Consider the following 24125-nt stretch of genomic DNA (forward strand, 5'->3'; position numbering starts at 1 on the left):
TTTGAGCCTCTTGTTTTTTGGGGGCTGCAATGAATAGCGCTGAACACTTTCCCCCCCGCCCTCCCTTAAAAAAAAAAAAAAAAACACACCAAGTCACGCATCAGCGGGACAGCATCTGCCCTGCTGCTAACAGCTGTTTGGACATCTATAGTATGAAAAACAGCATCGCCTGTCCCCGCCTGTTCAAAAAGGGATGTTTGTGTGTCATCTGTCTTTTGATTAGAGCGTTATCACAGGTGCGTTGACGGCCGGAAGCGCCAGGGTCACGACGAGGTCGAGGTCGGGAGGTGAATGCGTACAGCTGTACAGCCAATACTTTTTGTGTAACGCGCACCACGCCGCCGCCTTTTCCCCTGCACGTTTGTGCGTCGGACGAGGACGTGGCGACGTCGCTGTCGTGTGCGCTCGCCCGCTGAACGTTTGCGCCGTCCGTTAAAGGAGTGTTCACTTTTTACTTACAGGAAACAGCGCGGAGACCTTGACGTGAAGGTTGACTCCATTATTTTTAGCCCACGTAAAAGCTCTTACCGTAGCCGGCCGCTATGACAGCAAGGCTAATCTATGGAGCTTTGCCTGATCAATATGGTTGACTGACAGAGAGGCGGTGGTGCCAAGGATTCTTCTAAGTGTTTTCCGTGGGTTTTGGCTCTAAATTTAAATTTTTGCATCAAACAAATCCGTCTACTTATAGGTGTCCTAGCTGTTTCCCATAATACCGTCTTTTGGCACAGGTAGTGAAGCTACAATTGATCTTTGACACTCAGGATGTTGAGTCTCGAAATAAAGTCACTTTGCATATCTTGCCATTTCACTCTCGTCCTTCTTCTTTTTTGGGGGGATTTTTTTTGTTTTGTTTAATAATCTTTTGTCTCTGTGTGTTTTGCTGCAGTACCACCAAATATGGCATATTTACCTTTCTGCCCCGGTTCCTGTATGAGCAGATCAGGCGTGCGGCCAACGCCTTCTTCCTGTTCATCGCACTCATGCAGGTGAGTGTGGCAGTTGTCCCTTGTGACGCTACGTTAACTTCAGCAGTGTTTTTCTATCAACAATTCTAATGTGTCTCCAGACTGTCGTGTTTGTTCTGCATACTGAGACCCCCTCAAAGCCACTCAGTTTTTGAGCTCTTCCAACATGCACTGTTAAATCGAGGTGTAGCAAGACTGTTGAGGTTATTGTGGACTCTTTGCTACTGGGACAGCTCATATCCATAAATCTTTTGTTTTTTTTGTGCTTGTGACAATATAACTTGTATCCTTTGCATTTATTTTTCAGCAAATCATTCTGCACTGTCATTTGATTATACACTTGAGTTGTGGCCTTGATCTCTATCTGAACTGGACATAGAAAATGACACTCCAAGTCTACAGCCTTATTTCTCAGATTCAATTTCTTTGCTGCCGTTTGCGGTTCTATAGTTTCACAAGCTTAAGTCACAATCCAATATTCCATTGTTTGTGTGGATTTGTGGACTGGATTCTGTTAAAGTAACTGGTTGTTCTGACTGGCTTGCACGCTCAGTAGCCGTGGGAATAGCTTCATCTTCGTTAGTTGCTCTATGTAATGTCTGTGACTCTCAGGAAGGATTTCTAACTGTCGCCTCTCTTGACTCCCATCAGCAAATCCCCGACGTGTCGCCGACCGGTCGCTACACCACGCTGGTCCCGCTCATCTTCATCCTGACAGTGGCTGGGATCAAGGAGATCATAGAGGACTACGTGCGTACCGCAGCCGCACCGTAGCGCCTGGCTTTAATATTCCTTCGAGCTAATGCGTCCTCTTATCTGTGTCCCTGCAGAAAAGACACAAGGCAGACAACACCGTCAACAACAAGAAGACGACAGGTATTGCACTGTGTGTGTTATTGTGCGTGTGTGTGCGTGTGCATGCGTGCGTGTGTGTGTCTGTGTGTCTGTGTGTCTGTGTGTGTGCTTGCATATTAACAGTTTGTGTGCTTTTCCGTGAGTGCGCCTGTGTCTATCTCTCCGGGGTTTGTTTTCCTTTCACGGCTGAGTAAACTGCAGTCGTCTGTCACTCACCATAGTGCAGGCCTCAGACAAAAGTTTAGCCTCCATGAATACTGTATGAGCATGGTTCTATAGGCTGACTGATGGCCTTGTTGTGTTGCCCTTGTCTCTCTCTCAGTGCTGCGGAGCGGAGCTTGGCAGACGGTCATTTGGAAGCAGGTATCCCCGTCGTCACCAAACTCGCTGATTTTAGACATTTGTTTATTTATTAGCATCCCCATTAAATGCAACAGAGGTGTAACCTGAATCAAGATTGCATTGCTTAGGCAGTAAAAAATATAAAGACACCCGGGCTGCGTTAATAGGGAGTAAACAAAACTTTTTGTCCTCTTAAGAAATAATACCCCATCTTATTATTTTTTTTACCGCTAAGTCTTGCCTGACGTGTGCTGACTCCTTAGTTTTTGCTCCACTCAGTCTTGAGACGTTGTGCTATTTGTAGCCGGTTCGTCGGCAGGCAGTCTGTGTTTGCAGAGGTTCCGTCTGCTTCACATCCCAGACAGTAAGAAGATACTCTTCCAATTGGTGCTGATTTCTTTTCTTATTGTTTCAGAGCCAGATAGCAATTATGTTTGCGTTGCGGTTCTTACTCATCCAATATTCCACATCATCAAATCTTATTAGTTGAATGATCAGATAGCCGTCTCCTTCCTCCCGTGGATTCTTTGCCAAACTAAAGTTAACTGTGAAACGCACTGTAGTCCTACCATATGTTTACATTTTTTGCTTCCTTGTTAATGGGAGCTATGGTCAGATGCATGGTTGCAGGTTGCGTGGCAGGACTGGTGCCACAGAAGAGAGAATAGGCAAATCTTCGATTTGCTGTTTTTAAGCGATGAGTGATTGCAGACGCACAAAAATGTGGGCAGATGTAAACGATAATTCAACTGCTGCACAGAGACGTACAGCCGCAAGGGGCTGATCCTCGAGGTTTTTTTTTCCCCCTCTGTACTCATTAACTGACCTCCAGCTGTGCAGCGTTTTGCTCCAGCAGGCCATGTCACATCAACTTGAGCCCTTGGTGTGTGAATATGAAAGGTGCAGAGTAGGAATTTCGGCACTTAACGGTCAGAGCAAGTGAAGGGCTCGCTTGAGATCTTTCTCGCGAGCGCGAGTTAGTCAACGCCTGCAAACAGAGATGTCCCTTCATGTTTGGAAGATTTTTAGAAAATTCCCCTGAGAAGACATGCACAGATAAGGCAACGCACAGATAACACCGTAGTAAACCTTTACTGATTCACTGGAGACTTATCTCCCCTTCCGGTGCAGAGGGTTAACAGGTCTGGGTCTCAGTTCTCAGGTTCGATTAAATAGTTCTTCCTCATGCTTTTACAATTCCGTACTTCTTCTTCAAGCACTCTAATGCATTTTAGATGTATATTAGTTGTTCCTGCCTCTGCTGTAGCCCACGAGAAACTAAGCTCAGCACTGCTGTGCTTGCTGCCACATTAGTCACCTGTTAACGTGTTTCCTCTCATTCTCTCTCTCCCCCCCCCCCCCCCCCCCCCACGTCCCTGTTTTTCTTTGACACGCTTCTGCACTGCTCCGTCCTGTCCACAAGGTGGCAGTTGGTGACATTGTAAAGGTGACCAATGGCCAACACCTTCCAGCTGACATGGTTATCCTGTCCTCCAGGTTAGACAGTCCAGATACAAGTGTTTATTTGCCTTGGGCCGGTTTTCAAAACTTTTGACTCACTATTTTTATATATGCTGTCATGTGACGCATGTGAAATGATAGAATATTATATAGCTACAACATTTCTCCACAGCGAGCCGCAGGCCATGTGCTACATCGAGACCTCCAACCTCGATGGAGAGACCAACCTCAAGATCAGACAGGTACAGACAGACAGGGTTTAGAAAGAAAAAAAAACATATTTTATTTTAATCATGTTTTCTCCGCTGCTTGATGTCTCCAGGGTCTCCCGCTCACGGCCACAGCGCAGACCCTGGATGATCTCATGAACCTCTCGGGTCGCCTGGAGTGTGAAGGCCCCAACCGACACTTGTACGACTTCACAGGCACACTGCGGCTCGAAAACCAGAAGTAAGACACTAGTGCACGTTGTATTGCTCAGTAATCATTTATGGTGAAGACCGCATAAAATCTTGGTTTTTTTAGACGTATTTCCCGTGAATGCATAAGCAGTCCTATCTGTAATATTTGTGATGTTTTCTGCAGTCCAGCACCTCTGGGACCAGACCAAGTGCTTCTGCGAGGCGCTCAGCTCAGGAACACGCAGTGGGTTGTGGGAATTGTGGTATACACCGGCCATGACTCCAAGCTGATGCAGGTAAATCTAAAGTCCATTAACAGGCATTAAAAAGCACTGATTTTTTTTTAAGTGTCAATGACTTATAAAGTATTTTTGCTATTGGAAAAAGTTAATTATTTTCAGTGTGAAACATTATTTGTGATAGCGTGCAAGCCCAGTGCTGAACACACATTAACATAAAGGTATTATTATTATTATTTGAAGACAGTTGCAACTTTTGGGGAAATAATTAGCATTGCAACCCAAAAATTCCAATTAAAGTTGCATTCAGCACCGTCGGGCTCCACTCACTGACCCGTCCTCCTCCCCAGAACTCCACCAAGGCGCCGCTGAAGCGCTCTAACGTGGAGCGGGTGACCAACATGCAGATCCTGGTCCTGTTCGGCATCCTGCTGGTCATGGCCCTGGTCAGCTCTGTGGGCGCCGCCATCTGGAACAGAGAGCACACCGAGGACGCCTGCTGGTACCTGTCCCGCGCTGGTAAGAACGCACACAGTGGCGGAGAAAGGACGGCAAGTGACAAATAAGTGACCAATGGTGTGACTGCGCAGGCGACATCTCCACCAACTTTGCATACAACCTGCTGACGTTCATCATCCTGTACAACAACCTGATCCCCATCAGCCTGCTGGTCACCCTGGAGGTGGTCAAGTTCACCCAGGCCCTCTTCATCAACTGGGTACGTGTGCCTTATGAAGCATTTGGTTTGCTCCCAATGTAAATAGCCAAGTATTTCTGCCAACTGCTTGTTTTTTTATTTGTTTGGTAGGATGTGGAGATGTACTACTCTGAGACGGACACTCCAGCCATGGCTAGAACATCCAACCTTAATGAGGAACTGGGCCAGGTTGGATCTTTGTTCTTCTCATAGTCACAGACTGTTAGATGGAGTTAAAGTGGCTCAAACTAACTTTTCCTTGCACACAATCCACGACTGTTTCATTCCTTGCTGTCTGTCTGTTTTCCCAGGTCAAGTATCTCTTCTCTGACAAGACAGGAACTCTGACATGCAACGTCATGCACTTTAAGAAGTGTACTATTGCGGGAATCACATACGGGTCAGTGAAATTTTCTTTTCTTTTTACGTATTCTGGACTTCATTCTAAACTCTGAATCCAATCCTGAAGTCTAACTAAAATGAATTGAACGGATTAGCACAAGTTTCTACAAATTCCTGTTTCAAACTGATTTAGGCTAGAGACAGATAATCTCCTTCGATTAACCTCTTCCTGATGGAATGGAATGAAATGAACTAATCAACTAATCACCTGATCAATTCCTTTCACGACACGCCACAGCCATTTCCCTGATCTTGACTGTGATCGTTCAATGGAGGACTTCAGGTTAGTCCTTAAACCATGCAACATTGATTCCTTGTGTCTGTGTGTGTGTCAAACCGGCTGTGTAGTAAAACAGTAAAAATGTCTTGATTGCAACAAAGGCGAAAAGCTCCTTCCTAGCATATGAAAGACAGCGAAACAGTGCACTGACCCCTGTGTCATCTTCCTCCTGTTCTGACAGCAATCTGCCGTCCAGCAGCAATAACTCTGCAGAGTTCGACGACCCAACCCTGATCCAGAACATCGAGATGAACCACGTGGGTGTCTCTGCATCTCTGCAACTCGTTCGGACCATTTCTGTTTTGTTTTTTTTTTTTGGTTGTCTTTTTTTCAGAGCCAACAATAATTTCCTCACACGCCGTTTGTCCGCCACGCAGGCCACGTCTCCTCAAATCTGCGAGTTCCTGACAATGATGGCGGTGTGCCACACAGTGGTGCCGGAGCGGGAGGACGACCAAATCATCTACCAGGCCTCTTCGCCGGATGAAGGGGCGCTCGTCAAAGGCGCCAAAGGACTCGGCTTTGTTTTCACCGCCAGGACGCCGGCCTCGGTCATCATCGAGGCTGTGAGTCTTTTTCTCTTTTCTTAAATATGCGATATGGGGCTGGCCGATTTTGGACAAAATTATAATCCCGATTTTTTTTTTTTTCCCCCCCTGTGGACAAAGTGACAACCTGAGCTGTCTTTCACCAAACATCACTTTCAAAATAAAACAGTTTTTCTATCATCTTGAACAACGATGAATGAATAAAGTGCAAAACTTTCTTATTTTGCCCGGAAGCATGCGAGAGGAAATTTGATATTAAGATTTTCCTTTTTATAACATTCTGTTGTCTAATAACTCCGATTTCAATTTAAAATCGATTCATTGCGCAGCCCTAATGCAGTATTGAATCAAGCACTGCGTCGAGCTGATGTTTCACCGTCTCTTTCAGAGGGGGAAGGAGATGAGCTATGAGCTGCTCAATGTGCTGGAGTTCTCCAGGTAATTCCGTCTCCAATGTTCTCCACTGCCAGGCAGTAATTCAGCAACACAAGACGTGCAGCATGTTTTCATACTCAAACACGCCGCCTCTCTTACAGTAACCGCAAGCGTATGTCTGTGGTGGTCCGAACCCCAGACGGGAACCTTCGGCTGTACTGCAAAGGAGCTGTATGTTTGCTTTGGGTTTTTGTAAAGTGTAACGCATCACTTAAAATATTCTGCGAGTATTCATTATTTCTCCTTGGTCTTTTTCCAGGATAATGTCATTTTTGAACGTTTGACCAAGGCATCCCACTACAAGGAGTTGACTGTGGCTCATCTGGAACAGTTTGCTACAGAAGGTGGGAAAAAGCAATTGGAAGAATTGAGATATGGAGTGTGTGGACTTTTTTTTTCGCCCTTTTATTTAACTGAATATCCATTTGTTTATTCCATCGTCTCTGCCTCTGAGCGCTCAAACAGATTTTACTGCATGACACATTCTCATTTAGATATGATGATGATTTGTCCCTGCTCTACTGACCCTCTCACATTCTTTCGTTAAGGTCTGAGGACGCTGTGTTTCGCCTACGTAGACCTGGAGGAGAACGCCTACCAGGAGTGGCTGCGGGAATACAATCGTGTCAGCACCGTGCTGAAAGACCGCGCTCAAAAGCTCGAGGAGTGTTACGAACTGCTCGAAAAGGTCGGACACTTTGTCTTTTTCCCTTTCAAAGTAAAATGTCTTTTGTGTTTTGGGTTGAACAGACCAGAAGTATGAATAAGTGCTGAAACTGAAATACAAGCAGGACGAAATTTTCTTGATGCTTGCCAGCAGGTGGCAGAGTGACTCCATTGTGTCCCACTCCTCTGAACATGGCACTTCTTTTATTGCTCCCAATGGGCTGTAAACTGGCTCACACACACACAGTCAGATTTCCATTTTTTAGGGAGTTGAGCGTTGGCTCTATGCTGATTATTCAAACAATGAAATGGAACGTTTTCACTGGTAACCATGGGTAGAGCAACAAATCCGGGAAAAAAGCAAATCCTGAAAAAAAAAGGGTGGCATTCCTCATGGTAGGTGGGACTATCAGATTTAGTGAGTGCAAAGGGGCTGAGGTGAGAAAAGTCAGGAAAGGAAGCAGAAAGGGGGGGGTTGTAAACTCAGACGGGGAGACCACAAGGGTAATTACCTGCACCAGCCTGCCAAAAGCCCCATAAAACCCGAGTCAACAACACACTAGTGTTACCTTGTGTGTCTGTGCGTGTCCTCGGGTGTCTAATGAGAGTACATATGCATTTAAATAGCGAGCAAATTAAAGCAACGGGAGCAAAGGTAATGGATTAGTCGCTGGCACGAAGGGTTCGAGCTGATGGGAATGTCCAAAATTAGCTCGTGGCCGCCGGACTCGTTCTGTAACTAGATATGGATGTTGTTTCATCGGGGCGGCCTCGCTTGCTGGCAGACTTCATGCAAAGACATAATATGATTAATTTGAATGGAGTTGCCCATTATTTCTCCCCCCTGACCTCCTCCGTTTCATATGTTGTCATCGGGCTATTTATTCACATTCCTCTGGAATTTCACATCCGCCCATAACGTTCTCTTGCGCTCCGTCCGCAGGACCTAATGCTGCTGGGCGCCACGGCGATTGAGGACCGCCTGCAGGCCGGCGTGCCGGAGACCATCTCCACTCTGATGAGGGCCGACATCAAGATCTGGGTGCTCACCGGAGACAAGCAGGAGACGGCCATCAACATAGGTGAAGGCGCTGAAAATAAACCTCGTGGCCACAAATGGGAACTGCAGTCAGATGATGTCATGAACCAACTTTTATCGTAAAGGAGTTGTGACGTGTGGTCGTGTATGTAGGCAAATTCAGTGAGCTACACTAGCAGTCAAAGGGTTGGACACAATATATGGGGATTAATGTGGCAAAAGAAAAAAAATCTTAACATTTTATCTTATATATATTTGATATGAAGGGTGGCCATACTAGATCATCTATAACTTGTTTGAGTTATTTGACACTTTTTTTGTTTAGTACATATTCCATATGTGTTCATTCATAGTTTTGATATCTTGAGTGACAACCTACTATGTAAGTAGTCATGAAAATGAAAGAAAAAAAACCATGAAATCAGAAGTATGTGTCCAAACCTTTGACTGCTAGTGTACGTGGAAAGCCCCCGTGTGACGGCAGTGCTGTGTGCATTGTGGAACTAATTCAATCACTGCTTCAGGAATAGCCGGCCCTTTGTGGGCTGGAAATGCCAGACGTGGCTCCAGTCTCGCGGCTGACCGCTGGCTGACGAGTAAATGTTGCGCAGCGATAAATATCAATTTGCATTTTTGCAGCTGCAGATAAAGGTGATGCCTGCAGGGATAAAAAAAGAACAAGTTCCTCCCCAGTTAATTGGAGTTAAAGTGGAGAGAAATCCAGGTTTCACGCGTGACAATAGTGAATTAACCACTTAACCGAGGCAATCAATTTATATCGGCGCCATTCAGCAGCGGAATAATCATAATAATACATTTACAATGTAATGTAATAATAATAATGTTATAATACAGTTACCCAATACATTTTATTTGTATAAAGAAAACTTAAAGACACTTTACAAGGGCATTCAAATTATAAAACCGGTACATACAGTCACACTACAAATAAATCAAAATGCTGGGGTACACAAAATTACAAGAAATCAAACAAATGTAAAAGAAATTGAACGCGGAATGGCGACGGCTCGGGGCCGCCGCCTCCGCGCTCCAGCGGAGTCAGATGTCTGCGTGTGAGAACAGAGCAGGATTCAAAAGCAGGATTTTGAGGATCCACTCGCTCAAGAAAACCAGTTTTTCACCTGTGTTTTGGGTCTTGAGTTAATCTAATCTCCTTCCCATCCCCCATCCGCTCCCATCCTCTCTCTGCCTGCCTGTCTGTGTCTGCCTGCCTCTGTCTGTCTCTCAGGTTACTCCTGCCGCCTGGTGACACACGGCATGTCCCTCATCATCGTCAACGAGGACTCTCTGGACGTGAGTAGAACCGTCCTCCCCTCCGTCCCTCTGACCTCCTTTTGTTGTCACGCGGACGTGACAGCACGTGGGGAAGGGCGCGGGCTAACATCGGCGGGCGCAGGCAGGTTACCGTGGGAACTGGGGTGTGTTCCGCGGGCAGATGGGTGGGTGGGTGGGTGGGTGGGGCTCTTTGTGTGCTCACAGGTTCAGGTAATTAAAGTCTCTGGTGTCTCTCTCGCTTTTTTTCCTTGAGAAAGGGATGAAAAGAGACCACTGAGCTATCACTTCTTGCCTTCTTTTCAAGTCTTTGGCAGCTTTGACGTACAGCAGACCCACATGATCAACTATCTTTACCTACATTATCCCAAGAACAACAATAATAATGATCATAATAATTGTGATGAGCCCCTTACTTTTCTCGCCCCTAAACAGGTCGTGGTTCAGCAATTGCTCATACATAATGAAAACTTAAAATATATGACCAAGATATGTGGATCAATGTGGCAAAAAAAAAAAAAGTTAAATAACTTAAATATGTTATGTCATATATATTTTATATGAAGGGAAGCTGTTAATCTCAAATATATAAAACATGTTTGAGTTATTTCACACTTTTTTTGATTAATATATATTCCATATGTGTCCGTCAATAGTTTAGTTTTGATGCCTTGAGTGACAATCTACAATGTAAATAGCCATGAAACTTCTGACTGGTAGTGTATGTAATAGTGGACTTGTAGGCTTGAGGGATGAACCCATCTTTCTTGCACAGTTATATTCCCTTTTTGTATGCAACTGTGATTTCAAGATCACTGTCATGTGTCCTGCGTGAATGCCTGTCCATCATTCATCTATGTATTTATTTTAGGACAGTGGCAGGTGTCTTGAGCTCCCTCTTGTACCGAATCTATAAGTCACATGGCATCAAGGACCCGGTTCTCTTCGAAAAATAACGTGCGAGACGGTTCCAACAATGTTAAAGACTTGAAGCATAAGCTGCCTCACTTTTATACCGCCCATAATTCCAAGTTTTATGTCCAACCCCTAATAGTAAAAAAAAAAAAAAAAAAAAGACTTTCAGAATCGTCAAAATCCATCTGCGAGCTGCCAGACCTTTGGAAACTCCTCGTCGTGAGCGAGACGGCGTGCAAGGCCAATTAGGCTCCAGGCTAATTGAGTTGGACGCCGTAAACATCCCATGTCACAACAATCAGGACATGTCTTTTTTTCTTTTTTTCTTTTTTCGAGTGGCCCCCAGGGCACCCAGCGGAACTGGCCTGGAGCCAGGCCAGTTAGTGCTCGTAAGTGGATCATTTTTTTAATACGGTTTGGAGTATTTAGTTAGGTTTGCTGTGCCACGGAGCCGCCGCCGCAGTGCCATCGCAGTCAGACGCTTCAAAGTTGCGTTTGAGCTCAGGCTACTGCCGCGCCACGCCGCCGTAATTAAATGTGCAGGCCGCTTTGTTGTCCGTAAGCATAGTTTAAATTCTCGTCCGTAGTTCTTAATTGTATTAAAATAGTCTTGACATGGGAGTACTCGAAAACCCCGTCCTCACAAAGAGCTTTCTTCCAGTGCAGCTGCAGATGATTCTCTGCATTCCTCCTGCACAAATGGGTCCAAATTGATTTATAAAAAAGAGAAAGTGGCACTTTAGGAATCAACAGAACACACAAAAGTTGGACTTTTCATTTGAGGTTCGACTATTATTATACATGTGATCCTTCCCTTCGACGCACATATCTTTGCGTAGGATTTCAATGTTTTCCGCTGGAAATCTCGGCCTCGTGGGTCTCGCTGCGGATTCGATCCGGCAGCAAATGTTTTGGAACACGCGGCCACTCCGCAGGGTTTGAAAATATTGTTTACATTCGCATTTTTGCGTTCCGGGATCGAATGTTGTCGTTCCAGACCGAGGGGGCAAACTTTTTGACTGGTGGGGCCACAATGGGTTCTAAAATTTGACCGAGGCGCTGCAGCAGCAGCAGCAGCAGCAGCAGATGGATGGATTGTTTTGATGAGCCGCCTCATAGGAGAAAAAAAGTATACTGCTCTGGAAAATAAAGGGAACACTAAAATGATACATCCTAGATCCCAATTAAAGAAATGTTCCAGTTGAAAACCTTTATTAGTCACACAGTGGAATGTGTTGAGAACAAAATGACATAAAAATGATCAACGTAAAATTAAATGATCATCCCACGGGGCTCTGGATTTGGAATCCTACTCAAAATAAAAGTGGAAACTCAGAATGTAGGCTGATCCGACCGGTGGAAGTTCCTCACGACAAGTCAAAATGAGGCCCGGTAGTTGCATGTGTGTGCTTCAATATCATTTGAAAATGAACTAAAGCCTTACAACAAAATGTGTCTTTGAAGCCCCGTGGTATTTAGTTCTTTATTGAAAGGATGAAATGCAGCTATTCTATCAATTACTTACTACTAATACAACTTTTTCAAGTTGACAGGCCACGTATGGCCCCCGGGCCATAGTTTGCCCACGGCTGTTCTAGCCTGAAGTTTGATGGAGTCGATGTAGGCAGCTGCCTCGCGTGAAACATTAAACCGCCGGTCATGGGTGGAATCGGCGAGCAAAGAGTTGCACGGTCCGTAGTTTGTAATGCGCTCTCTAGTGAGTGTGAGCGCCACCCAGCGCATGTGAGAGGGGTGTCGGAACGTAACTAATAGACGGCGTGAACGTCGGCCTTTCCACACAAAATGCAGCGATGCCACGCACTCGACTTTTGATTGTGTGTGTGTGTGTGTGTGTGTGTGTGTGTGTGTGTGTGTGTGTGTGTGAACGGCCGTGTTGTGCACTCGCGAGTGTTCACGAGGTGCCGCGTTCGCGCCGGACTATTTACAGAGGAACTAAACCGGCCCGTTCGTGTGAAGGGGCCCCGGACCAAATGTACCGCGCTAAATAAAATACGAAGTTACTCCCATTAGTGGCCCGCTTCCCCCTCGTGCTGGAAGAATCCCTGCATTCAGAGGAAATTAAGCAGGTTTCTGGAGGAACTCTGTGCTCCTCCAGAAACCTGCTGAGAGCCAGTTCACTTCTTCTTCACACCCATCTGTCAGCGCCCTCACCCTCATCCAATCGGAACGAGCTGAACCACAGCAGCACGTACGACGTTGTGACGTCACGCTGTGGATAAACTCTTTTCTGCTGATTTTCTGGCCGACTTAAAGGCCATAACTGAAAAATCTACAATAGGAAGATTTGCTGTGAATCGCGATTCAGGTCACGGTCGTCCTGTCAGCCGTTTTAAAGGCGTATGTTTTTGTATAGCGGTCTATGGGGAAAATGCTTTTTGGGCCAATGGGATTTTTTTTTGTTGCTGCAGTACCCCGAAGTGGCCACTGGGAAAAATCGGTGCACCGCCATATTGCCAGTCCGGTATCCATTTTTTATTAATACATCCGTGGTCGGAATATACATTGCATCTAATTCTCCCACAATCCTCCCCTCTGTGTCGGTCTGCCCGCACTGCCACTCACCCTCCCCACAAACAGCCTCTCTCGCCTGCTCGTTAATCATCCCACTACACACACACACACACACACGCCTCAACATGGTCCATTGTTCTGGAATTTTTCACTTGATTTTTTTTTTTTTTGTTGTTGCACATCTGGCCTCCCACTATGGAGTCCACATGCCTGTCTGTCTTTTTCAGTTGCTGCAAGTGTGTGTGTGTGTGTGTGTGTGTGTGTGTGTGTGTGTGTGTGTGTGTGTGTGTGTGTGTGTGTGTGTGTGTGTGTGTGTGTGTGTGGCTCAGGCAGCAGAGGATGTGGGTGTTTACACAGATGCACAGTCGGATAATTAAACGCTGTATTAAATCTCAGCGGTGACAGAATCTGCGCTTGAGATATGAGCCGGCCTTTCTCTCGGAAGCTCCTCCTCCTCCTCCTCACCCACCCCTCCCCCACGGGAACTTGGCTTCCACTCCCCTGCTTGTTCCCTCCCCGAATTTATCTCACTTTACGCATTTGTCTCAACGGTGTTGCGCCCCTTGTCATCCTATGCTTAGCAAACGTCTCCTCTATATATCTCCATGTTCCTATGCGCTATATGGTCAAGAATGCACAAAGAGAAGGTGACCTGCTGTATCTCAGCCACCCCGCCAACCCCCCTGCCCCCAGCATGCCCTTCATTGCCCCAGCTGGTCCAAATATAAAAGCTGATAAAATTCCTCACAGAGGAGCCTGTGAGGACGGCTAACACGGCGTTGCGTGCCTCTCCCTCCTTTATTTCCCCCCGCAAACGAAAAATAAACATTTATTTTGGAATATAGAAGCGCCTGTTAACAAGATCACCCTCACCGCATTTGGTCCAATCAAATAATTAAGTGATTTTTTTTTCTTCTCTTCTTTGCGCCCCCCCCACCATCAGCCGTGTTCTCCAAAAACAACATAATGCAGTCGTGCGTGAGAAAGGCAGCCGCGACGGCAAGTAATGGATGTTTTCTGCAGCCCGGTGTTTGTTCTGCCGCTGACAGCGTTAACAGACCAAAGTGGACCTTCAGTGATCCGCGCTCCTTTTCATGTGAAGTCACGAGGATCCGGTTAAGTTTGGACTCGCCGTGCCAAACAAAGTTTCCCCTGCCTGCACCGGCGCGACCGACGTGCGAGCCCTCGGCGGCCGCGGCCCTGGTTCTTGTCACCAGTTATCTCTAAGCCCTGACTGGACGTGCTGTGACAAGTAGCTGTAGCATGTTAGCACCTGGGCACTAAGCCGCTGCTCGCTTTGCGTTCAGGCGAGTTTGAATATGCACTTGACTTATCTTGCAGGGAGAAATTTCACTGAGTCTGAAGGTGAGTGAAAACAAATTAGTGTCAAATGAGATAGTGGGCTTAAAAACGACAGGACTTGTTCAGCATCTTTAGCCCTGTGTTTACAGCCGCCTTGCAAAAATGCTCCCTTTTATTTCTGGACAGTTGATTGACAGGCCGGGGCCTCGTTATTGTTCAGAACGCACTGAAACAGCCCCCTTGCAGCAGGTTTTTGCAAAACTCAGAGCTTCTATTTGCCCGGTACACAATTAGTTTTCATTTAGCGGCTGCTAAATCAGATTGAGCTCTGGCTCTGCTTGTTCATTCCTCTGTGATGAGGTTGAGGACAAGTGGAGGGGAAGAAAAAAAGTTTTTTGTTCTGTTATGTTCTCATGCGCGCGTGCACGCCAACTCTTGCCTACCTGCGTGCACACGGCCACGGAGCGTACAAGCGTATACAATCCAACTCTGTCAAAGCGCATGGACGCAAAGCAGATGCACGCACGCACGCACGCACGCACGCACGCACGCACGCACGCACGCACGCACGCACGCACGCACGCACGCACGCACGCACGCACGCACGCACGCACGCAGTTTGAGTCTCGGAACTCTGACAACCTTTAATCTCCCCCTAATCCGTTCATATGTTTTTGTTTTCCTTTCCTCTGTTTGGGGCGGAAAAGGTGAATGCAAACAGGAATTCCGGCATGCATTTAAACCCCCCCCCACTCTCTCTCTCTCTCTCTCTCTCACATACACACACACACAGCTTCAGGCTGCGAAAACAAGGGAAATGTCGGAGAGCACGAGGGACACTCGTGCGCAAACTTGTGCGCGGGAATTTAGCGTGAAGACGACAGTGCGGCCCTCATGTGATTCTTGGACGGCGACGGCTGCGTGTTTCGACCGCGTTCTGTGCGTGTGTGCGAACGAACTCGCCCCGTCATCTCCTGCACGCACCGAAACCAGAAGGTCCTGCGCTCTGCGGCTCGTCATGGCCTCTCAGGTCCAGTGGCCAGTAAACAACTTTAAGGAGTGTTGACTTCCAGCAGCGTTGCAACATGTGCGCTCGCGTTTCCATGTCGCCCGTCGGCTTTCGTGTGTTTGTCCTTTGCGTGTAGTTGCGCTGTTTCTGCAAGCGCTTCCTGTTATGGGGCATTTTAATTTTCCACCCCTGCCCATGTTTATTATGCGTGTAAGCACAACTCGGCACTTGCAACCAACAATTGGCTTTCCAGATGGGTATCTGATTGTAAGTTGTTTGCTATGCGGCGCAAAGTCCAAAGCTTTTTTTTTTTTTTTTCTTTTCAACTGACAGATGTGATAATGGAACAACGAGTGTGTAATACTCGCTTTCAGATCTTTATTTTTCATCACCCGGTGATGGGAGCAGTCATGCACACTTAATTATCCCAAAACTCATAAATAATCTTTGGAAAACAGGGGGTGTTCTTAGCGCTGTGTTGACAGCCTCCTACTGAACACTGAGTCTCGGCTTCCTTGCTGAAAATGATGTTGCTGTTCGTCTCGTCTTGGTGTCGAACCCCAAATGTCTCGGTCTCGATCTCGATACTCTCTCGTCTCGATAATGTCTTGCTCTCAGTTAGTGCCGTCTTGACGAAAACACTAGCCGGGAAGAGGCATCCCTTTCTGACATCACACTGGGCTCTCTCAGCACATTCAAATGGACTTGGTTCTCCAGCACCTCCAGCAGTTGGCGCAGGGAGCCGATTCCCTCCCGCTCAGCATCTTGTTGTGCCTCGTGTGAGCCACGTCCCAGTGAGACCTCGCGGCCTTTCGCTGGTTCCACATGGAATCCATTTCAAATCCAATCCAATGTTTATTTTCTCTATTAATCCCTGTTCCTGTGTTATTAAAAGGCCCCGTCCAAACTGCCCCTAACTACCACCCGGCAGGCGAGACCCAGCGTTCCCACCGGCACACATCATATAAGTGATTCATTTTTGCCTGCCAGGCCGTGAGTGCAGCTCATTTATCTTTAGCCCTGCTGGTCTCGGTGGGTGTTTGGCCGCCTCCGTCCCGCAGAGTGTTGCAGGTCGGGTCTTAACGTCTCGTGCCGCAGAGCAAACACGCCTATGGTTGCGTGACGTGAAGGCCGGCCGTGAACTTTATATCGCTGCCGCTAATTGCTCGGCGCGCACGGGAGCCGATTCCTTTCCTCCGCAACCCCCGGATGAAAGCGGCCCGTCCCACCAGGAACACATGTCTTCCATTTACCGCCAGTGGTATTTATTTCTTCTTCGTTTTTTTTTCCTTCTAAACCTTTCAACAAATCGGTCTGCGTGTTTTGATGTGTGCTTGTCGGATAGTCAACACTGTGTGAGGCCGCGGTAGCGCCGCAAAAACATCAAATCCGACAATGTGGTCACTTGAAAGACCGAGTCCGATATTTTATTAGACAAATGTGGAGGATTTATGATTTGTCACAGGTGCAAATTATGATTTGAAGCTGTTGCCAGATGGCGGTTGGAGTTCAGTTTTTCTATTTTTTTCCAACAAGCCATTTTCACACGGGTTGAAGCACCTCTCTGGCTCTCTGTCTCATTGTTGTAGTCTCCATCACGTCACATACCACCAGTACCCTACCGTGTGCAATGTACATATTGTATGACTTTAATCTCAGGTGCAATTATTGAACGCAATATGTATCTCTAATTTCATCCCATGTCCAACATAGGTTTTTGATATATTTAGTACTTATAAGAGTATAAAGTGTTCAGTATCTATCTGCAGTGTAGAAAGTTGTAAAGAAGAAAAAATAGCACAAGAAGGTAGTGTATATTCAAGATTCTTCATGTTGATTTATGCCTGTATCGGATATATTGCTTGTTTTTGTCATTTGTTTTTACCGCTGCAACAAAGCAATTTCCCCACTGTGGGATCCATAAATCTATCTAATCTAATCTAATCTAATCTAATCCTCGCAGGCCACCCGGGCCAAGCTGACTGAGCACTGCGCCTCTCTGGGCGACTCCCTGAGGAAGGAGAACGAGCTGGCGCTGATCATCGACGGCCAGACGCTGAAGTACGCGCTGTCCTTCGAGCTGCGGCAGACCTTCCTGGACCTGGCCCTGTCCTGCAAGGCCGTCATCTGCTGCCGGTAAGGGACCTGCCGCCGCAGGTGATGCCTCCCGCGCTCTAATGATTGAGGGTCGGCGGCGCCAGCGGGAGGCCCACACACGCCCACGTGCGTGTTTGCACAGTCAGCCCCTGGCTCTCAGTCATCGCTGGGTATAAAATAAGCTCCCAAGGCCGACGGAGAGACGCTGGCATTACACGTTTGCGTTGATACAGAGTGCACTCTGTTCAAACACTGTTTACATTTATCTTCCCTCTTTGGTCACGCTCCACGCTTCGCCAGCTGGGCTGTTTAATGAAAGACTTTCCACTCGTCTTTTGTATCCCTATGTGCGTGTGTGTGTGTGTGTGTGTGTGTGTGTACACCCAGGGTCTCGCAGGTCTTTCAAACAGCCTCCAGCTTCCGTTCCTTCATCCCTCATCCTGGTCTTTTTCTTTCCCCCCTCCCCCGCCGCTCCTTATTATATCTTTCTTGCTGTCCGCTACGTAACGTTTGGCTGAGTGTATTTCACAGGGGCCAAAATAAATCCAGTCTAATGACCTCTCAGAGCAGGCCCGGTGCTGTATGATGATGCTAAAAGAGCAAATTACACATGCTGGCATGTAGAATCTCATAAAAACTTTTATTTTAGTTTCACTGTGTGCGCATGAAAGAAAAAAAAAAAAAAAAGGCTGTAAAGCACTTGAGCGCGTCCCTGACATTAATTTCCAACCATTTTTAAAAACTAAATTTGAGCTGACTTTAGAACTGCTATTAATTTTTTATTTAGTCTTGCTTGGGGAAAATTTGGAAATTATGATGTTATTTTAATTGAATGGGACGGCTCTGAGTTTCTGCCAGTGCAAAAGTTATTTTCCAAGTGTCATTTTTTATTTTTTGTATTTTTTTTTATCGCTGGGCATCTAATATTTCATGGGTAAGCGGCTAGAAGTGACGTCACAGAAGCTAATGTTACTGCCTCAAAGCAGTGGCTGACTTTTCGATCAGACATTCACAATGTGGTACGTGTTCGAATCATAGATGTATTATAAGAACTGAAATTTTTAAATGTGTATATTTTTGTATTGTGGTCTATTGGGGGAAAAAAAAGGGTTTTGCTGCAGTACCTTGAGTGGCCACTGGGAAAGGTCTGCGCGCTGCCAGATTGCCAGTCCGGTATCCAGTTCTTCCAATGCAACCATGGTATGCATTGGTTGAGCAGCTTCATTGAAATGAGTGGGCCGCCATCTTGGATTCTGGGGGCCCTGGTTCTAATCCACACTTAAAAAGTAGTGGAAGAAGAAAGGGGGGGGGGGCAGAGAGGGCTCGCGTAAACATTGTCAAGTCTCGAAGGTGCAAAATAGCCGTGCACCATTTCAGACGACACTCCCTGCGTTGAGATTAGCGCGCCGCGCACTGATTTGGCTCCATTGAAGCGCGCTGCTTTCAAGTGCGCCAACGGAAGTGCGCTGCAAAGCAGAGAGATCAACCGCTCGCACCCTTTCATCAAAGCCATGAAAGGCGCAGAGAGATAAAACTATGCAGGAATTCAAAACGGCTCGCCACTTGTAATCACCGCACAATGCCTTCGGACTTTTTCCCCGCAATCGAGAATCTCCGCCGTTGTTGTTCCGCATCCAGGACGTAACGGCGTCGCCAGTGTGCACGTGCGTAATGATGAGCTTTGTACGTTTTTTTTAATTACAGACGTCGCCCTGCGAGATAATCCCCTATCGGCCCGCACGCGTGTGATGTTTTTGCGTCTCTGGGGCGTCAACAGAGCGACGCATGGCTTCCTGACTTGATTGTGAGTTTATTTATCGGAGGAGGGTGGGGGGCGGGGAGGCTTTCATCTGCGAGTGCTCCGCCCGGCGCGACGGCTGGCGCCGTGCCCAGTGTTTAGAGGAAAGGTGGACTTAGAGGGGATCAGAGGTGGAGAGACGAGCAGGTAGGTGGAGGGAGAGGGGGGTGGAGGAATAACAAAGAACAGAGGTTGATCCCTTCCTTAAGCGACTTCCACACAGGCCAGGACCTCTCTGTGGGTTTTCCCGGGAAATGTCTCTGGCCGCTGCAGAGGCTGCGTGAGGGCGACTTTCTGTTTGCAGAAGCTACATTGAATGAATGAATGAATGAATGAATACTGAACGGACCACCCAGCTGTCTGTTGTCAGCAGCAGGACCTGAACACACTCTGCACTCCTCGTGTTTATGAAAGATTCGCTGGGTTGCAACCAGATGTGCGTTTATATTTCATGCCCCTCAAGACGGCTCTGCACGATTAATACATGCTCGGCTGATAAGGACCCTGACCAGCATATTTTGCCCTCTTTTCGAAGCTTCCTGCAAAACACTTTTGCTTCCTCCTCTTACGAGTTCTTCTCACATCCGATCATGCTTTGCTTTTCCATGTCTGTATTTTTGCTTCCCATACTTTCTCGCTCACAGTATTTTTATTTCATTGTCTCCCTCCACCGAATTTCTTCACCAAATCATCATCATCGGCATTATCATTGATTCTGACTTTCTCCCCGTGCTGCCGTCGTTCTTCCACAGAGTGTCGCCGCTGCAGAAGTCGGAGATCGTGGACATGGTGAAGAAGCACGTGAAAGCCATCACGCTGGCCATAGGGGACGGCGCCAACGACGTGGGCATGATCCAGACGGCCCACGTCGGGGTCGGGATCAGCGGCAACGAGGGCATGCAGGCCACCAACTCCTCTGATTACTCTATAGCACAGGTGGGGCGCACATTTAGCTCGGGGGAAATGCGCCGGGCATTCCTGGGTTTTGGGTCACGCGGTGAAGTTATCTCGAACGTCGGTGCTGGACAGGAGCCACAATTAGCTTTACTTCATTTTCTGGACAATCTTCTGTTTTTTGCCTGTGGACGTGTGTGAATTTGGTGAATTTGGGTTTTTATCTTGTAGCCTTTGGGGCCACTTGGGCACCAGCGACCTCTGCTAGCGTGACCTTCTGCTCTCCCAGTCTCTCCCTTTAAAGACAACAGTTGCTGCGTCTTCATTACAGTTTATTCACAATTACAGTTTTTTTTTTGGCATTTTCACTTGACTTGAACAGGTCACGTGAACCCGTGCGTCACGTCCGGTGATGTGTAATTGCGAAAAAAGTGTTTTTTTTTTGCGATACACCTCTATTATCGAGACATCTGAAAATCCACCTCATCAGAGTGTCAAAACCTTTTAGCCATATTTGAGAGGTTTTTCCAAGTTTTAATGTTTCCATGACCATGTTTTTTTTTTTTGCAATATTTAAGTTTTGAGCAACTCTAGGGGTCATGGAAATGCAGCTATTCACAGCCTCTCCGTCCTCTCTTCTCTCTGATGGCCAGTTCTCCTATCTGGAGAAGCTGCTGCTGGTCCACGGGGCGTGGAGCTACAACCGTGTCACCAAGTGCATCCTCTACTGTTTCTACAAGAATGTCGTCCTCTACATCATCGAGGTAGGAGCCGCGCCACGCCCTGTTTCACCCCCAATACACACACACTCACTCACACACTCAGAGTAATATTAACAGAGACGTCTTGCAGCTGTTTGACGACGTGGCTGACAGTGATGGACGAGGTGCCCGTCTGGTGTCTGCTTTCTGTTTCTTATCTGCAGGCGCACAGAAGAGGGTGAGGGGTGAGGAGGGGTGGGGTCAAAAAAAAAAAAAAAGGTGTTTAGATTCGTTGACGGGACCTTGTCTCCGACTTGACAGCTATGTATGTGCGTGTGTGTGTGTCTATATCTAAAGGGGAGCAAGGGGTGTATGGCACAGCCTTGGCCTCCCTGTCATGAGGGGTATTTGTCAGCTGTGCCCTCCCCGCCCCCCAACACCGTCTGACATTAAGGATGCCAGCAGGTGCAAGGCCTCATGGGAGTTGTGGGCTACTACCATTGTGTGTGTGTGTGTGTGTGTGTGTGTGTGTGTGTGTGTGTGTGTGTGTGTGCACGCACGCGTGAGTGCCTGTGTCTGTGTGAGTGATCGCATGATTATCTCACATGATCGGCTCCCTGCAGATCAGTGGAGGTCAAAGGTCAGAGCCTGTCTCTGTCCACTTTGTCGAGAGAGAACTGTGTGTGTGTGTGTGTGTGTGTGTGTGTGTGTGTGTGTGTGTGTGTGTGTGTGTGTGTGTGTGTGTGTGTGTGTGTGTGTGTGTGTGTGTGTGTGTGTGTGTGTGTGTGTGTGACCTCACCCCTAGGCTGCATGCTCCACTGTATGCCCAGGAATGTCACAGCTCTCAGCAGCAGCCGCCTCCTCCTCTTCCTCCTCAGCCTCCTCCTCCTCTTCCTCCTTCGCTCCCATCCAACATTTTCTCTGGTCAGCCATCGCACGGGCCTGCACACGGAGACGTTCATTCCAGTTCTCGCACTCAAAAAGTCCAAAAGCTTCTCGTGCAGCAGCAGCAGCAGCAGCAAACCTGGTGCGCTCGCTCGCGGGTGGCAATGTGCCGATGGCCTTCTAAACAAAAACACCCGTTGTCTCTGAGATGCGTTTGATCACATCTGCAGATAATGTTCCCGACAGAGCCACGCAGCGTTCCCCCTCAGGCTCGTCCACCACCTGCTATTGTTTCTCTAAGCTCTCTTTTTTTGTGTATGTTGCAGCTCTGGTTCGCCTTTGTCAACGGCTTCTCCGGCCAGATCCTGTTTGAGCGCTGGTGCATCGGCCTCTACAACGTGGTGCGTATCCGCTGCCGCTCTTTTCCCAGTTCCCTCGCCTCCTCGCCTCGGCCGCGCTGACGTCGAGTTCCGTCTTCCACTTATCTCTCATCCGATCTCCCTCTGCTCGGTCCCCTTATCACTCTGGATGCCAGAGAGGATTGTGTGCAGATTGCATGCACTCGTGTTGAAGAATGTGTAGTGGTGACTGCGTTAACGGGTCACGTCGTCTGGCTCCGGAGTTCTTCATGCGAAAGCCAAACATTTTGGCATTTAACAGAGATAGCCTAATATGAAAATTGTCGAGGTTGAGCATTTCAAGGTCCAGCTGTATGTAAATCTCATTGTATGTTTTTTTTTTTTTTTTTTGTCACAAACACAGTCACTGAGTTTGTTTTTAATCCTTCTATTTCAAAAAAATATTTTGTTCTATGAAATATGAGTACAGAAGGTGTATACTTTTTTTTTTGTGCTTCCTCTGCAGATATTTACCGCTCTGCCTCCGTTCACTCTGGGGATATTCGACCGTCCGTGCAGCCAGCAGAACATGCTCCGCTTCCCACAGCTCTACCGAATCACCCAGAATGCCGAGGGCTTCAACACCAGGGTACACACACACACTCACACACACACACACACACACAGAGGCCACGTTTGGACTGAAACCACTCAAAACAGGAGCTACTGAAAATGGAAAGGTTATGAAAGAGTTCTACTCCGGAGCTGCTCTGGAAACCCGCTGACACGCCGTGTTGCCACGTTAAAAGAAAACCAAAAACCGCATCAAAAGTGTCAAAGTGTCACGTTGGTTCCAATCCACAGAGCACCTTCAGCACATGGGCAAACATTTACATATACATGCACGCGCTGTATATTAAATCAAATCCTTGTCTGTCACAAGTGACGGCCCGCTGTTTGTTTGGGATGCCAGCAAGTAAACACGAGCGGCGTGGAGCAGGGCAGCACGTTCCCATGGCAACCTGCAATGAAATTCATAGGGCCAGAATAAGGAAGTCTTTCATTTTGGAGGGTCGAAAAGTGTGTGTGTGTGTGTTGAGGGAGGGGGGGGTTGAATGCATTTAAAGTGACTGACAAAAACTTTTTTTTCGCATATTGCATGTCCACGACTATTTATCATTCCTGCTCTTTACTTTTCTGTCTTTATGTCTGAATTTAATTTTCCTCCCTTCAGGTGTTCTGGGGACACTGTATCAACGCACTGATTCATTCCATAATTCTATTTTGGTTTCCGCTGAAAATGCTGGAGCACGGTGAGTGACGAGTTCCAAGTGGCCTCTCCAAAGTCTTGCTGACGTTTTGTCACTGAAGCACGTCTTTTGATTTGGCCTCCTGCAGATTCTCCCTTCAGTACCGGCCAGGGGAACGACTACCTGTTTGTTGGCAATATGGTTTACACAGTAAGTGTTTCACTTGTCGCCGATACCCTGTTGTCCCCCCCCCGCCCCCCCTTTTTGTATATGTGGGCATTCTTCTATTGCCGCTCTCAGGCACAGTTTACACAAATACGGGTTTCTCTGAAAACGCACAGATATAAAGTAACTCGAAGTTCCTTCAGGTGTTCTTCGTCCTCCGCATTCAGGGAGTAAACTTGCGGCGCCACACCAGGCCTGGCATAGGTACTACATTGTTTTTAGTCGTTTCCAGCATATCCGTGTAAACGGGAACATTTTTTGAACACGGCTTCGTGCAAACAGGTTTTTTTTTTTTTTTTTTTTTTCCGAGAGCGTTTTTGAAAATGTGCGATTTCAAAAAAATCAGTCTCTCTGTAAACGGCCCCTCAGTCTCCAGCCAATCTGCCCTCGTCTAGCCAGCCTGTCTCCTTGCCACACTTATCCACCTCACTGAGCCACTATCATTTCACTCCCTTCTGTCCCGCTGTTTGTTTGCAAAGGTCTTCAGTATTTTGACATTGCACAGTTTGTCATTATCTCCTCAGCAGTCAGCAGACTAATTCACTTTCTGTGT

The 24125-nt window shown here is 47.2% G+C and overlaps 1 protein-coding gene across 8 annotated transcripts in view; it reads left to right on the forward strand.

Moving 5' to 3' along the window:
• The window catches only part of atp8a2 (ATPase phospholipid transporting 8A2), a 43075-nt gene that overhangs the window by 9956 nt on the left and 8994 nt on the right, over nt 1-24125 (forward strand). For 7 of the 8 annotated variants that reach the window (XM_076050322.1, XM_076050324.1, XM_076050325.1 and 4 more), the window contains 28 exons: nt 890-989; nt 1620-1718; nt 1799-1844; nt 2146-2186; nt 3589-3662; nt 3799-3868; nt 3949-4076; nt 4212-4323; nt 4617-4785; nt 4857-4984; nt 5075-5152; nt 5275-5363; nt 5604-5648; nt 5827-5902; nt 6023-6211; nt 6582-6631; nt 6730-6799; nt 6888-6972; nt 7177-7316; nt 8238-8376; nt 9583-9647; nt 17348-17520; nt 20032-20215; nt 20827-20937; nt 22086-22160; nt 22624-22746; nt 23332-23410; nt 23496-23557. In XM_076050322.1, the coding sequence (XP_075906437.1) occupies nt 890-989; nt 1620-1718; nt 1799-1844; nt 2146-2186; nt 3589-3662; nt 3799-3868; nt 3949-4076; nt 4212-4323; nt 4617-4785; nt 4857-4984; nt 5075-5152; nt 5275-5363; nt 5604-5648; nt 5827-5902; nt 6023-6211; nt 6582-6631; nt 6730-6799; nt 6888-6972; nt 7177-7316; nt 8238-8376; nt 9583-9647; nt 17348-17520; nt 20032-20215; nt 20827-20937; nt 22086-22160; nt 22624-22746; nt 23332-23410; nt 23496-23557 (2800 nt within the window). The remainder of the gene's footprint in view (nt 1-889; nt 990-1619; nt 1719-1798; nt 1845-2145; nt 2187-3588; nt 3663-3798; nt 3869-3948; nt 4077-4211; nt 4324-4616; nt 4786-4856; nt 4985-5074; nt 5153-5274; nt 5364-5603; nt 5649-5826; nt 5903-6022; nt 6212-6581; nt 6632-6729; nt 6800-6887; nt 6973-7176; nt 7317-8237; nt 8377-9582; nt 9648-17347; nt 17521-20031; nt 20216-20826; nt 20938-22085; nt 22161-22623; nt 22747-23331; nt 23411-23495; nt 23558-24125) is intronic. The other variant, XM_076050323.1, reaches the window with a different exon arrangement.

The sequence above is a fragment of the Nelusetta ayraudi genome, unplaced genomic scaffold (genome assembly GCF_046127955.1).
Source record: "Nelusetta ayraudi isolate G7.1 ecotype Tasmania unplaced genomic scaffold, CSIRO-AGI_Nayr_v1 ptg000127l, whole genome shotgun sequence".
Taxonomy (NCBI): Eukaryota; Metazoa; Chordata; class Actinopteri; order Tetraodontiformes; family Monacanthidae; genus Nelusetta; species Nelusetta ayraudi.